Genomic DNA, 13,966 nt, shown 5'->3' with positions numbered 1-13,966 from the left:
TACTTGGCATCATTTAAGCAGGTCTCTGTATGATACAGCCCCACCCTCCTCATAAGCCTTAATCACATCCCACTCTCTATCCCCAACCCTGAAACAAGAAAAAGAGCAAACTAAGTACACTTTTATTTCATTTTCTCAAATATACCATGATTCATCCTAACTCAAGATCTCTGTATTCCTTCAGTCTGGAATTAACATTATCTCTTCTTCACCCACACCGTCCCTTCACTTCAGAGTTAAGCCCAACTGTCTCTTCCATAGAAAAGAACACTAAATCAAGGCATGGAGTAAAATTCTCACAAAATTCTCTAATTTAACTTCCTAGCAAAATGGCAGTTCTATAAATCTGCAATCATTTCATTATCATCTATTTATATAAGTTTCATGACAAGATGGACTGAATCTCTACTACATGCTCTTTCTCCCCAGAACTTAACATACTTTCAGGAACTGTATTATGCAGCAGAATTTGAAAATATGTGGTAACATAATATTTGACAATGCCTATTAGTAAACAGCACTAAGGTGACAAATTCATCAGTAATAATAATATCTAAGTAAGACAAGAAATAACAAGGTCACTCACTGGAATTACCTTTCTCGTGTCTACATTAAAAATCATTCTTTTTTTTAATGTTATTTATTCTGAGAGAGAGAGAAAGAGAGTATGAGCAGGGGAGGGGCAGAGAGAAAGGAAGAAAGAAAGAATTCCAAGCAGGCTCTGTGCTATCAGCATGGAGCCTGATGTGGGGGACTCAATCTCACAAACTGTGAGATCATGACCTGAGCTAAAGTCATGAGTCAGACGCTTAACTAAGCCACCCAGATGCCCTTTCTTGAAATAAACATTAAGAATTGCTGAATCCAAAATATTTTTGTTTGTTATTGAGGAGACTGTAAAGATCAGTTTCTAATCAACTGTTTTCACTTTACAAATGATGGCAACTGAAGTTTACAAATACTAAGAGACATATTTCCTTTCATGTACAAAGCAAACATGACATTGCTGGTTGCATCGATTAAACAATATATGCTGCTAAAATCTGTCAAAATCCTCAGAAAACTGTATGACCTCAATAAATGTTTCTCAGATCTCAACTTGACCAAGAGTACTATCTCCCACTAACAAACTGAAAACAAAGTTTGTTCACCCATGTCACAGATCACCACTATCCATTACCCATAATCATAATGCAGGTTTACATTTTTATGGGAAAAAAAATCAGTTACACACAAAAAATCATGTTAAATACCATTGTATCAATACAATTTCTATTTAAATATAACATTTATTTAAATACAATCACTATGCCATACTTAATCAAAGAGATACTTACTAGGGGCCTGCCTAATATACAATCTGTGTAATATAAGATAAAAATGTGGGGGCACCTGAGCGGCTCAGTCAGTTAAGTGTTTCACTCTTGACTCTGGCTCAGGTCATGATCTCATGGTCTTGAGATTAAGCCCCACATTGGGCTCTTGTTGGGCATGAAACCTGCTAAGAATTCTCTTTCTCCCTCTCCTTCTGACCCTTCCCTGCTCGTGCATGCACTCTCAAATAATTTAAAAAAAAAAAAAGTAACAAGATGAAAAAGTGCAGTTCAGGCAGAAACAACAAGGGTTTATAAAACATTAGGTTAAGTACGGTGCTGGAAGAAAAGCAAAGAACATTACAGGAGCACAAAAGGAAATCTACCCTAACTTTGAGGGGAAAGAAAAGCTTTTCTGGAGGCATAATACATCAGCTAAGACTTAGAGGATTAGTGAACTGGCCAGGTAAGTACACAGGTAAGCACGCATTGCAGGCAGGACAAAGATTTAAAAAAAGAAAGAAAATATTATGTGGAGATCTCCAAACTGGTATTACGTTTAAGTTAGGGAGTAATAAAGACATAGGAGTTAAGTAATTAGAAAGGGCTTAAATTTAATCTCCTATATTTGGGAGAAAGAAGGAGGACAGGTATTGATGGCTTTCCAAGCAGGTAAAGAAATCTAGACAGCCTTTTTTGTCTTAGATACCTGGAAGAAAAACACAAGGTCAGGAAACCAATTAAAAGGTGCCTACAATCTCTTGGAAGAAAGGCGTATAAATGAACTGGGACAGTAAAAACTATATATAATTACAGAAACTACTGACCCCTTTCATTATATCTAAACCATTGTTCTCATACAGGATCACAGTATGCAGACTCCTAATTTGCATCTTGATGAAACTTCCAAAAGGAAAGGTATGTTACTACACTCATCATATTTCCCAAAGAATATAAAATAAGACCCAATTCTAGATCTATCCTACAACTCCAACAAATCTCAGGAGATGCCACCAGAAATGCCATTTGGTATATCCTTAATACTACTCTGGCAGCCAGAATGGTCCAATGATCTCAATCTCAGGGAAAATAAGGTGGAGGGAAGTGTTAGAGAAACAGTAGAATATAGGATAGGAGTTTATAAACTACTGTAAAAGGTCCAACAAAATATTTATACTTCGCAGGCAATTCATTCTCTAACACAACTTGTAACACAAAAACTGTCAAGCAATTTGTAAAGGAATGGGCATGGCTCTGTACCAGTAACACTTTCTAAAAATAGGCAGCATGCCAGATTTGGTCCATGGATCATAGTATCCTGACTCCTGAGAAGGAGAGTAACCTCTTTGCGCAATACCACAAAAATACTGATACTACAGTAGTATTACTGTAGATATACAGAGCGCTGGATGGATATGGTTATTGTAAAGTCTAATTGCTGTTTCACTTCAGACATATTGCTCAACTATGAGAGAACCTATTTGATGTGGTTAAAAAAATATTTCATATACAAAAGTGTCATGTATTTTTTTAAAATAGAAGAAAAGTGTAATACTTACTGTAACACTGGTAACTCTGAAGTAATCATTGCTGAAGAGGTCTTTCCACAATGTAGCAAAAGAATCAAGTGCTGTACAATTCAAAACTTTTTAAGTAACTTCAAAGTCAATCCTGTTAATTAAAAAAAAAATACTTTATTTCCAATTTAACTGAGATATAATTGACAAAAAATTATATGATATTTAAACCATTATGTGATGATTTGATATACGTACACATTGTGAAGGAGGCCTTCTTCCCCTCATCAAGTTAATCAACATTATCTATCACCTCACATACTTACCTTTTTTAGGTGTGAAAACATTTAAATTCTACTCTCTTAGCAAATTTTGATTATACACTTCAGTGTTATCAACTATATGTTACCATATTACAAATGGTAATGTTACATATTAGACTTCAGACCATATTCATCTATAACCGAAAGCTGTATCCCTTCACCAACCTCTATTTCCCTTACCCCCTAATCTCTAGCAATGACATTTCTACTCTGTTTTTATGAATTCAACTTGTATATGTGACTCCATGTGATACTGGTCTTTCTTGGACTTCTTTCACTTAGCATAATGCCTCCAAGTCCATCCATGCTGTCACAAATGACAAGATTTCCTTTAAGACTGAATAATGTTCCTGTATATAAATAATGTACCACGTTTTCTTTATTCATTCATCAACAAACAGGTTTCCCATACTGTGGCTATTATGTTGTTGCTATAAACATGTGAGTACCAATACTTCAGGAAAATAATTTCATTTCCTTTGGAAACATACTCAGAAGTAAGACTGTTAGATCATATGGTAGTTTTAATTATTCATGGAACCTCTAAACTCTTACCCATAGAAACTGTATTAGTTTACATTCTCATTAAGAGTATAAAAGGTTCCCTTTCTTCCACCTTACCACCATTAACCTCCTGTCTTTTTGATAACAGATATCCTAACAGCTGTGAAGTGACATTTCATTGTAGTTTTGATTTGTATTTCTCTGATGATTAGTGATGTTCAGAACCTTTTCTGGTACCAATTAGTTATTTATATTTCTTCTTAGGAAAAATATATATTTAAATTCTTTGAAAAAGAAAATTATTGTAAAGTGACATGAATATGCTAGAATATTTACAATCAGTACTACCAAACACAGTCCTTGATATTTATCAAGTGAATTAAAAACTTAAGTCCACACAAAAGCTTACACACAGATGTTTATAGCAGCTTTATTTAAAGTTGTCCAAACAGGGAAACTACCAAGATGTCCATCAGGAGGTGAATGGATAAACAAACTGTGGTACGTGTTGAAAATGGAATATTATTTGGTACTAAAAAGAAATGAGCTAGCAAGCCTTGAAAAGACATGGAGAATTCAAATGCTTATTACTATGTGAAAGAAGCCAATATGAAAGACGTTACATACTGCATAATTCCAACAACATGGCGTTCTGGAAAACATAAAACTGTGGAAATGGCAAAATGATGAGTGGTTGACAGGAGTAAAAAGTATACATAGGGAATAAATAGGCAGACGCAAAGGACTTCTAGGGCAGTGACACTATTTTGTATGATACTATTATGGTGGCTACATGTAATTTTATACATTTATCAAAACCCACAGAATATACAATACCCACAGTGCACCTAATGTAAGCTATGAACTTTGGCTGATAATGACATGTCAATGTAGGTTCACTGATTTTAACAGATGTACCACTCTGCTGTGAATATTTGAAAGTCATGGAGGTTTGATGCATATGAGAACTAGAGTATAAGAGAACTCTCTCTACCATCTGTTCATTTCTGTGATAAACATAAACCTTCTCTAAAAAATAAAGTCTATTAAGGAAGGGGGGAAAAAAAGACAGGGAAAGTGGGACAAAACAGCATTCAAGACAGACCATGATACAGTATCAACTGAAATAACATAAGTATATAAGACTGGAATTCCGAGAGAAAATAAAGTGTAAAAAAAATGATAGAACTTTCTGAAAATAATTTAAGATACTAAAACACAAATACAAGATCAGGGAATTCCCAATTAGAATAAATACTATAAAACACATGTACTGCTAAAAATCAAAGGTTAAGGAGACAATTAAAAAGGAAGCTAAAGGGGTACCTGGGTACCTGGGTGGTTTAGTTGGTTAAGGGTCCAACTCTTGACTTCAGCTCAAGTCATAATCTCACAGTCTATGAGTTCAAGCCTGTCAGGCTTGAGATTCTTTCTCTCTCTCTCTCTGCCCCCTCCCCTGCACATTCTCCCTCTCCCTCTCCCTCTCCCTCTCTCTCTCTCTCTCTCTCCCCCCCTCAAAATAAATAAAAATAAACTTTAGGAAAAAAGGAAACAAAGAAACAGGTTTTCTCACACACAAGAAAAACAAAGATAAGAATTTCATCAAACTTTTTATTGAAGATTATGTACGTTGAAAGTCAATGGAACAACATCTTTCAAGTACGGAAAGAAAAAAATAAAACATTTGATTTATATCCTCAGTGATACTCTATCCAAATTGAAAGGACAGATTGATCTCATGGGAAATGAAGGATCAGAAAGCTCCATGAACCAGCCCTTCCAGTAAAGTAAGTCTTAGGTTTGCAAAACTGACAAAATCAAATTTTACAGACATCTAAAATCTTAAAAACAAACAAACCAAAAAAAAATAACCTGTAACAAAGAAAAAAGTACTTAACAAAGAACCTGCCAAAAATGTGGTAAGAAAAAGCACTGTAGGGGCTCAGTCAGTTAAGCATCTGACTCTTGATATCAGCTCAGGTCTTATCTCATGATTCATGAGATCAAGCCCTGCATCAGGGTATGTGCTGACAGCACAAAGCCTGCTTGGGATTCTCTATCTACCTCTCTCTATGCCCCTGCCCTGCTAGAGCGTTCTTGCACATGTGCTTTCTCTCTCAAAATACTTTAAAAAAAAAAAAAAAAGAAAAAGAAAGTACTGTACCATTTTGCTTATCTACCAACTCCCCTCCTCCACAATCAACAGTATCCATAGAAATGACAGACCAATTTCCTGGTGCAACTTTCTGGTAGCAAAAAGAACAACATGGATCTTTTTCTCAAAAACTATGGTTGTGTTTTCTGAAGGGCTTCTGAACTACCATCTTTCCAAGGAAACTGAAAACATACACCACAAACAACTGATGCAAGAGAGAGTGAATGTGACAAGGAGTGGACAACCTGAAAAGCTCCAGAATAAAGATGCTAAGGAAGAAGATATTCTGGGGATCAAGGGCTTTAAAGAGTTAATCACATATACCAAGAAATCCAAAGTGCTAATACATGCCCTGGGCCAAAAGCATGTTTACAGAAGACATGAGAGGAACAGAGGCTTGCAACTCTACCTAATCTTTGGGTTCTGTGTAAGCATAAAGTGAAGAGTAACAGAGAGCAGTAAGCAACCTGACTGACCTTTGAAGGAATACCTCAGCCAGAGATAAACTTACAACACCAAAAGGCCGCTTTTCTTCCTTTTAACTCCCCTGGCTCAAAAAATCTGTAAGTTAACTGCTGACTACGGATATTACAAAATTTCATTAACCATATATGACACTGAGTACAGTCACTGAAAACAATACTTTAGAAAAGTCACTGAACAGATGGCTTGCAGCCCTCAAGAGGAAATAAACCTCAGGGGAAAGGAGAGAATCTAGTATCTAGAGTTATCATATTATGATACTGAAAAAAATTTTTTTTTGAAAGAGAGAACATGCAAAAGAGGGGGAGGGGCAAAGAGGAGAGAGAATCCCAAGAAGTCTCCGCACCATCAGCACACAGCCCGATGTGGGGCTTGAACTCATGAACCCATGAGATCATGACCTGAGCTGAGGTCAAGAGTCAGATACTTAACCAACTGCAGCACCCAGGCACCCTGAAAATGTCCAGTTTTTAACAACATCAACAATTACAAGGCATACAAACAAAAAGATAAATACGGCACATTAGTACGAAAAGAGGTTGACAGGTATCATCTTTGAGTGAAACAAAACATTGGGCTCAGACTTTCAGGAGAAGACAAACCACAAGAAAAACATAGAAAGACTATATGAAAATGTACTGATGAAAAAGTTTTCAACTTTCACACGAACAGAAAGCAACAAATTCAACAAGGTCAAACAACTCTAGATAGAACAAACTCAAGAGATTCACAGACACAAACTACAATCAAATAATAAAACCCAAAGACAATGAGAAAACACTGAAAGAGGTAAAACAGAAAAGACCCATCACATACAATTAACTAATCCTCATTAAGAATAATAACCAACTTCTCATCAAAAACTATGTAAGGTAGAAGGCAGTCAGACGGCATACCTAAATTATTGGGGGAAAATTGCCAAATAAAACTTCTTTTCTTTTAACTGTTTATTTTTGAGAGAGTACAAGCTGGGGAGGGGCAAAGAAAGGGGGTCAGAGGATCCAAAGTAGGCTCTTCGTTGACAGCACCAAGTTCAATGTAGGGCTCAAACTTACAAACCATGAGATTGTGGCGTAGGCTAAAGTCAGATGCTCAACCAACTGAGCCACCCACTGCAAACAAAAGTTCTATGTCCAACAAATTATCAAGCAAAAATGGAAAAAAATATTCCTAGAAAAACAAAAAAGGAGGAAACTTTTTTCTAGAACTCACCTACCATACAAGAAATGGTAAAGGAAGTATTGAACAGACAATAAACAGACAATAACTAGAAGCCATACAAAGATTAAGGGACACTAGCAAAAGTAATTACAGAGGAAAATACAGAAAAAAAAGTATTTACGGGAGAAAATATTTTTGGCCTATAATTTATATTTGTTTCCTACAGGATTTAAAAGACAAATATATAAAACAATAATTATATAACTACTATGTTGTTGGACATACAATGTATAAAGATATCATTTATACTTTTGGAAAACTGGACAGCCACATGCAAAAGAATGAAACCTGACCACTCTCTTACAAGATCCACAAAAATAAATTCAAATGGATTAAGGACCCAAATGTGAGGCCTGAAATTAAAAAATATCCTACGGGGCGCCTGGGTGGCTTAGTCGGTTAAGCATCCGACTCTCGCTTGGGTCATGATCTCGCGGTTCGTGGGTTCGAGACCCGCGTCAGGCTCTGTGCTGACTGCCAGCTCAGAGCCTGGAGCCTGTTTCAGTCTGTGACTCCCTCTCTCTCTGACTCTCCCCTGCTCACGCTGTCTCTCTCTCTCTCTCTCCTAGAAATAAATAAATAAATAAATAAATAAATAAATAATATCCTAGAAGAGAAACACAGGCAGTAATTTCTCTGGTATCAGCTGTAGCAACATTTTCACGTCTCCTGAGGCAAAGGAAATAGAGGCAAAAATAAATTATTGGGACTACATTGAAATAAAAAGCTTCTGCACACGGACAAACTAAAAGATAACTTATTTAATGGGAGAAGATATTTGCAAGTGACATATCTGTTAAAGGGTTAGCATCTGAAATACATAAAGAACTTAGACAACTCAACATCCCCCAGTCTCAAATAATCCAATTAAAAATGTACAGAAGAGATGAACAAGCCATTTCTCCAGAGAAGGCATGAGGAGGGCCAAAAGACACATAAAACAATGTTCAACATCCCTCATTGTCAGGGAAATGAAAATCAAAACCACAATAAGATATAACCTCATACCTGCTAAAATGGTTAAATTAAAAAACACAAAGAAACAAGTGTTGGTGAAGATATGGAGAAAAAGAAACCCTCATACGCTATTGGTGGGAATTCAAACTGGTACAGCTGCTGTGGAAAATAATATGGTGCTTCCTCAAAAAATTGAAAATGGAACTACCATATGATCCAGTAATTCCACTACTGCATATTTATCCAAAGAATATGAAAACACTAATTCAAAAGGACATGTACACTTCTATATTTATTGTGGCATTATTTACAATAGCCAAATTATGGAAGATGCCCAAGTGTCCATCAGTAGATAAATGGATTAAGTATAGGTGGTGTACATAATCAAGTATTACTGAGCCATAAAAAAGAATGAAATCTTGCCATTTGTTACAATATGCATAGATCTAGAGAGTATACTGCTAAGTGAAATGAGTCATTCAGAGAAAGACAAATACCATAGGATTCCACTCATAGGTGGAATTTAAGAAACAAAACTAATGAGCAAGAAAAAAAGACAAACCAAAAATGTACACTCTAGAGAACAAACTAAAGTTTACCAGAGTTCCGGAAAGTGAGGCGGGTAGATATAATAGGTGAAGGGGATTAAGTGTATCCTTATCAAGACAAGCACTGAGCGATGCAGAAAATACTGAATTACTATATTGTACACTTGAAACTAATATAACAAGTATGTTAATGATACTTGAATTCAAAACCTTTTTAAGATATAATTTATAACAGTAACATAAGGAAAAAGGATGGAGACAGTATCATAATTTTACAAGCTATTGAAGCTAAGCTACTATCAATTCAAACTAGATCTGTATAAATTTAGAGTATTAATGTGATTACCAGGGTAAATACTAAAAAAATAATTTTAAAATATAGAGAAAATGAAAATGGTACACTAAGAAAAGATCAAACACAAAAGACAGCAGTGTTGGAGAAAATGAGCAACAAAGATGTAAGACATAAAGAATACAAACAAACAGCAAAAATCCTTTCTTACCAGAGATCACTTTAAATATATTTGTGAATTTAATAAAAGGAAACATCACTGGAGGGGCGCCTGGGTAGCTCAGTCAATTAATGGCCTGACTATGGCTCAGGTGATTATCTAACGGTTTCTGAGTTCAAGCCACACTTAGCCGGTTTCAGATCCTCTGTGCCCCTGGCTCTCTGTCCCTCCCCCACTCACGCTTGCTGTCAAAAATAAACATTTAAAATTAAAAAATATATATATCATTCAGAATGGTTTTGGGAGACCATCAAAAAAAGGACACTCTCACAACCAGTACCCGATATTAACTGCAGATCCAACAAGAAGAGATGGACATTGCATATAGATACTTTACTCACCTAGGAGGAGAATGAAAGATTTATTCCTCCACTAACAACAGACTAGCCAATCAGAGACATCCACAACTCAGCCAATGAGAAGCCACTATAGTCAGAACTCGAGTATACACAAATGGAGTTTTTGTTAACAGCCTTCCCAATACCTTCCTTTTCTCCGTAAAAGAAGACTCCTTTCCTTTGTTTCTCAACTTCTCTATTGTTTTGCCATAACTTCTTGTGTCAAAGTGCAATTCTCTTTTATTCCCAAACTTCTAACTTTTGCTGGTAAAATAACTCGAAGTTTGACTTAATTTAAGGTTAACATATTAAACTCATCAGCATTATGAGATAGAAAACTACATAATAGGGATTTTCAAAAATCGATCCAATTACATGTTGTCTAAAACAGATTCATTTTAGATTTGAGTACACAAATAAGTTGAAAACAAGAACATGAAAAAAAATACTCTAGGGGCACTTGGGTGGCTCAGTTGGTTAAGCATCCAACATCCACTCAGGTCATGATCTCATAGTTTGTGGGTTGGACCACGGCTCGTCTCTCTGTTCACAGCTCAGAACCTGGAGCCTGCTTCAGATTCTGTGTGTGTGTCTCTCTCTGCCCCTTTCCAGCTGGTACTCTGTGTCTTTTAAAAAATAAACACTAAAACAAATTTTTTAAATATTCTATTCAAAGTGAAAACAAAACCTGGAGTGGTTATGCTAATATAAAACAAAATAAATTTTAAGTCCAAACTTTTTATGAGAGACAAAAACAACATAACTGGGCAGAAATGATCAATTCATCAGAAAGATATTACAATCATGAACAGACGTTTACACCAAACAGCACAGTTGTAAAATATATGAAACACAGAACTGAAGGGAGAAATAGTACTATAATAAGGGTGATTTCAATACACCACTTTTAATAAAACACAGAATTAAATAGAAGATCAATGAAGGAATGAGGAGAATGAGGAATAGAGAACATGAACAGCACCATACACCCACCAGACCTAATATGTAACACTCAACCCCAAAACGGAATACATACTCTTATCAAATAAAAACAAACATTCTCCAGGATAGCTAATTAACCACAGAAAGTCTCCATGCCAAAACAGGAGTAGCAAAAGCAGTGCTCTGAGGAAATATTAGGTGTAAACATGTGCATTTTTTTAAAATTTTTAAATTCAATAACCTAACATTTGAAGGAATGAGAAAAAGAGCAAACCAAACCTATAGGCAAGAAAAGGAAATAATAAAAATTAAAGCAGAAATAAACAAAACAGACCAAAAAAACAGAGATAATTATTGAGATCAAAAATTGGATCTTTGAAATGCTCAACAAATCTGAAAGACATTAAATACCAAAGGCAAGATGTAAATAACTATATTCACAAATGAAAGTGGGAATATTGTTATCGACCTTATAGAAATAAAAAATTACTAGAATGGACAGTTTTATGCCAACAAATTACATAACCTATTATTAAATGGACAAATTCCTAGAAACACACAAACTGCCAAAACTGGCTCAAAAAAAAACAGAAAATCTATACAACAATCCAAACTCTATGGGATGTGGCAAAGGCCATCCTAAGAGGAAACTACATTGCACTCCAGGCCTATTTCAAGAAATCAGAAAAAGTGCAAGTGCAAAATCTCTAACAGCTCACCTAAAGAAACTAGAGGCAGAGCAACAAAAGCACCCCAAACCTAGTAGAAGAAGAGAAACAGTAAAAATCAGAGCAGAAATAAACAACATAGAGACCAAAGAAACAATTGAACAGGTCAATGAAACCAAGAGTTGGTTCCTTGAAAAAATAAACAAAATTGACAAACCTCTAGCCAGGCTTCTCAAAAAGAAAAGAGAGAACACCCAAATAGACAAAATCATGAATGAAAATGGACTTATTACAACCAACCCCTCAGAAATACAAGCAATTATCAGGGAATACTATGAAAAATTATATGCCAACAAATTGGACAACTTAGAAGAAATAGACACATGCCTAAACACACACTACCAAAATTCACACGGGAAGAGATAGGAAACCTGAACAGACCCATAACGAGTGAAGAAATTGAATCAGTGATCAAAAATCTCCCAAAAAATAAGAGCCCTGGACCTGATGGCTTCCCTGGGGAATTTTACCAGACATTTCAAACAGAATTAATACCAATTCCTCTCAAAATATTCCAAAAAATAGAAATCGAAAGAAAACTTCCGGACTCATTTTATAAAGCCAGCATCACTGATTCCCAAGCCAGACAGAGATACAGCAAAAAAAGAGAACTACAGGCCAATATCCTTGATGAATACGGATGCAAAAATCCTCAACAAGATACTTGCAAATCAAATCCAACAGCACATAAAGAGAATTATCCACCTGGATCAAGTGATTCATTCCTGGGTTGCAGGGCTGGTTCAATATTCGCAAATCAATCACTGTGATACATCACATCAACAAAAGAAAAGATAAAAACCATATGATCCTTTCAATAGATGCAGAAAAAGCATTTGACAAAATACAGCATCGCTTCTTAATAAAGACTATAGAGAAAGTCGGGATAGAAGTAATTTACTTAAACATCATAAAAGCCACCTATGAGAAGCCCTCAGCTTGTATCATGCACAACAGGGAAAAACTGAGAGCTTTCCCCCTGAGATCAGGAACGCGACAGGGATGTCCACTCTCACCACTGTTGTTTCACATAGTGCTGGAAGTCTTAGCACCAGCAATCAGACAACAAAAGGAAATCAAAGGCATCAGAACTGATAAAGAATAAGTCAAATGATCACTTTCTGCTGAAGACATGATACTCTACATAGAAAACCCGACAGACTACACCAGAAGCCTACTAGAACTGATCCAAGAATTCGGCAAAGTTTCAGGGTACAAAATCAACGTGAAGAAATAAGGTGTATGTTTATACACCAACAATGAAACAACAGAAAGAGAAATCAAGAAGCTGATCCCATTCACAATTGCACAAAAAACCATAAAACAGCTAGGAATAAACCTAACCAAGGATACAAGAGATCTGTATGATGAAAACTATAGAAAACTTATGAAGGAAATTGAAGAAGACACAAAGAAATGGAAAAACATTCCATGCTCATGGATAGGAAGAATAAATATAGTTAAGAGGTCATTACTACCCAAAGCACTCTACACATTCATTGCAATTCCAATCAAAATTGCACCAGCATACTTCTCAAAACTAGAACAAACTATCCAAAAATTTGTATGGAACCACAAAAGACCCCGAAGAGCCAAAGTAATATTGAACAAGAAAACCAAAACGGGAGCTATCACTATCCCAGACTTTAGCCTCTACAACAAAGCTGTCATCATCAAGACAGTATGGTATTGGCACAAAAGCAGACACAAAGACCACTGGACTAGAATTGAGAACTCAGAACTGGACGCAAAAATATACAGCCAACTAATCTTTGACAAAGCAGGAAAGAATATTCAAAGGAAAAAAGACAGCCTCTTTAATAGATGGTGCTGAGAGAACTGGGCAGCAACAGGCAGAAGATTGAACTTGGATCATGGTCTCATACCATATGAAAAATAAACTCAAAATGGATGAAGGGCCTGAATGTGAGACAGGAAACCATCAACACCCTAGAGGAGAAAGCAGGAAGCAAACTCCTTGACCTACACCGCAGCAATTTCTTACCTGACACATCCCCAAAAGAGCAAAAGTAAACTATTGGGACCTCATCAAGATTAAAAGCTTCTGCAAGACTCAGCCATCAGATAACAAAGGAAATCAAAGGCATCAGAATTGGCAAAGAGGAAGTCAAACTTTCACTCTTCGCAGATGACATGATACTCTACATAGAAAACCGGACAGACTCCACCAGAGGCCTACTAGAACTGATCCAAGAATTCAGCCAAGTTGCAGGGTACAAAATCAACGTACAGAAATCGGTTGCATTTTTATACGTCAACAATGAAGCAACAAAAGAGAAATCAGGAAACTGATCCCATTCACAATTGCACAAAAAACCATAAAATACCTAGGAATAAACCTGACCAAGGATACAAGAGATCTGTATGATGAAAACTATAGAAAACTTATGAAGGAAATTGAAGA

The 13,966-nt window shown here is 35.9% G+C and overlaps 1 protein-coding gene across 2 annotated transcripts in view; it reads right to left on the bottom strand.

The window, feature by feature from the left end:
• LOC120224473 (cohesin subunit SA-1-like) overlaps positions 1-13,966 on the bottom strand; it is a 194,583-nt gene that overhangs the window by 70,837 nt on the left and 109,780 nt on the right. For both annotated transcript variants that reach the window (XM_039222707.1, XM_039222708.1), the window contains exon 3: positions 2,873-2,984. In XM_039222707.1, the coding sequence (XP_039078638.1) occupies positions 2,873-2,901 (29 nt within the window). In that variant the 5' untranslated portion in view covers positions 2,902-2,984. The remainder of the gene's footprint in view (positions 1-2,872; positions 2,985-13,966) is intronic.

This window comes from Hyaena hyaena, unplaced genomic scaffold (genome assembly GCF_003009895.1).
Source record: "Hyaena hyaena isolate Hyena2069 unplaced genomic scaffold, ASM300989v1 scaffold_1176, whole genome shotgun sequence".
NCBI lineage: Eukaryota > Metazoa > Chordata > Mammalia > Carnivora > Hyaenidae > Hyaena > Hyaena hyaena.
This window is presented reverse-complemented; position numbering and strand designations above follow the sequence as displayed.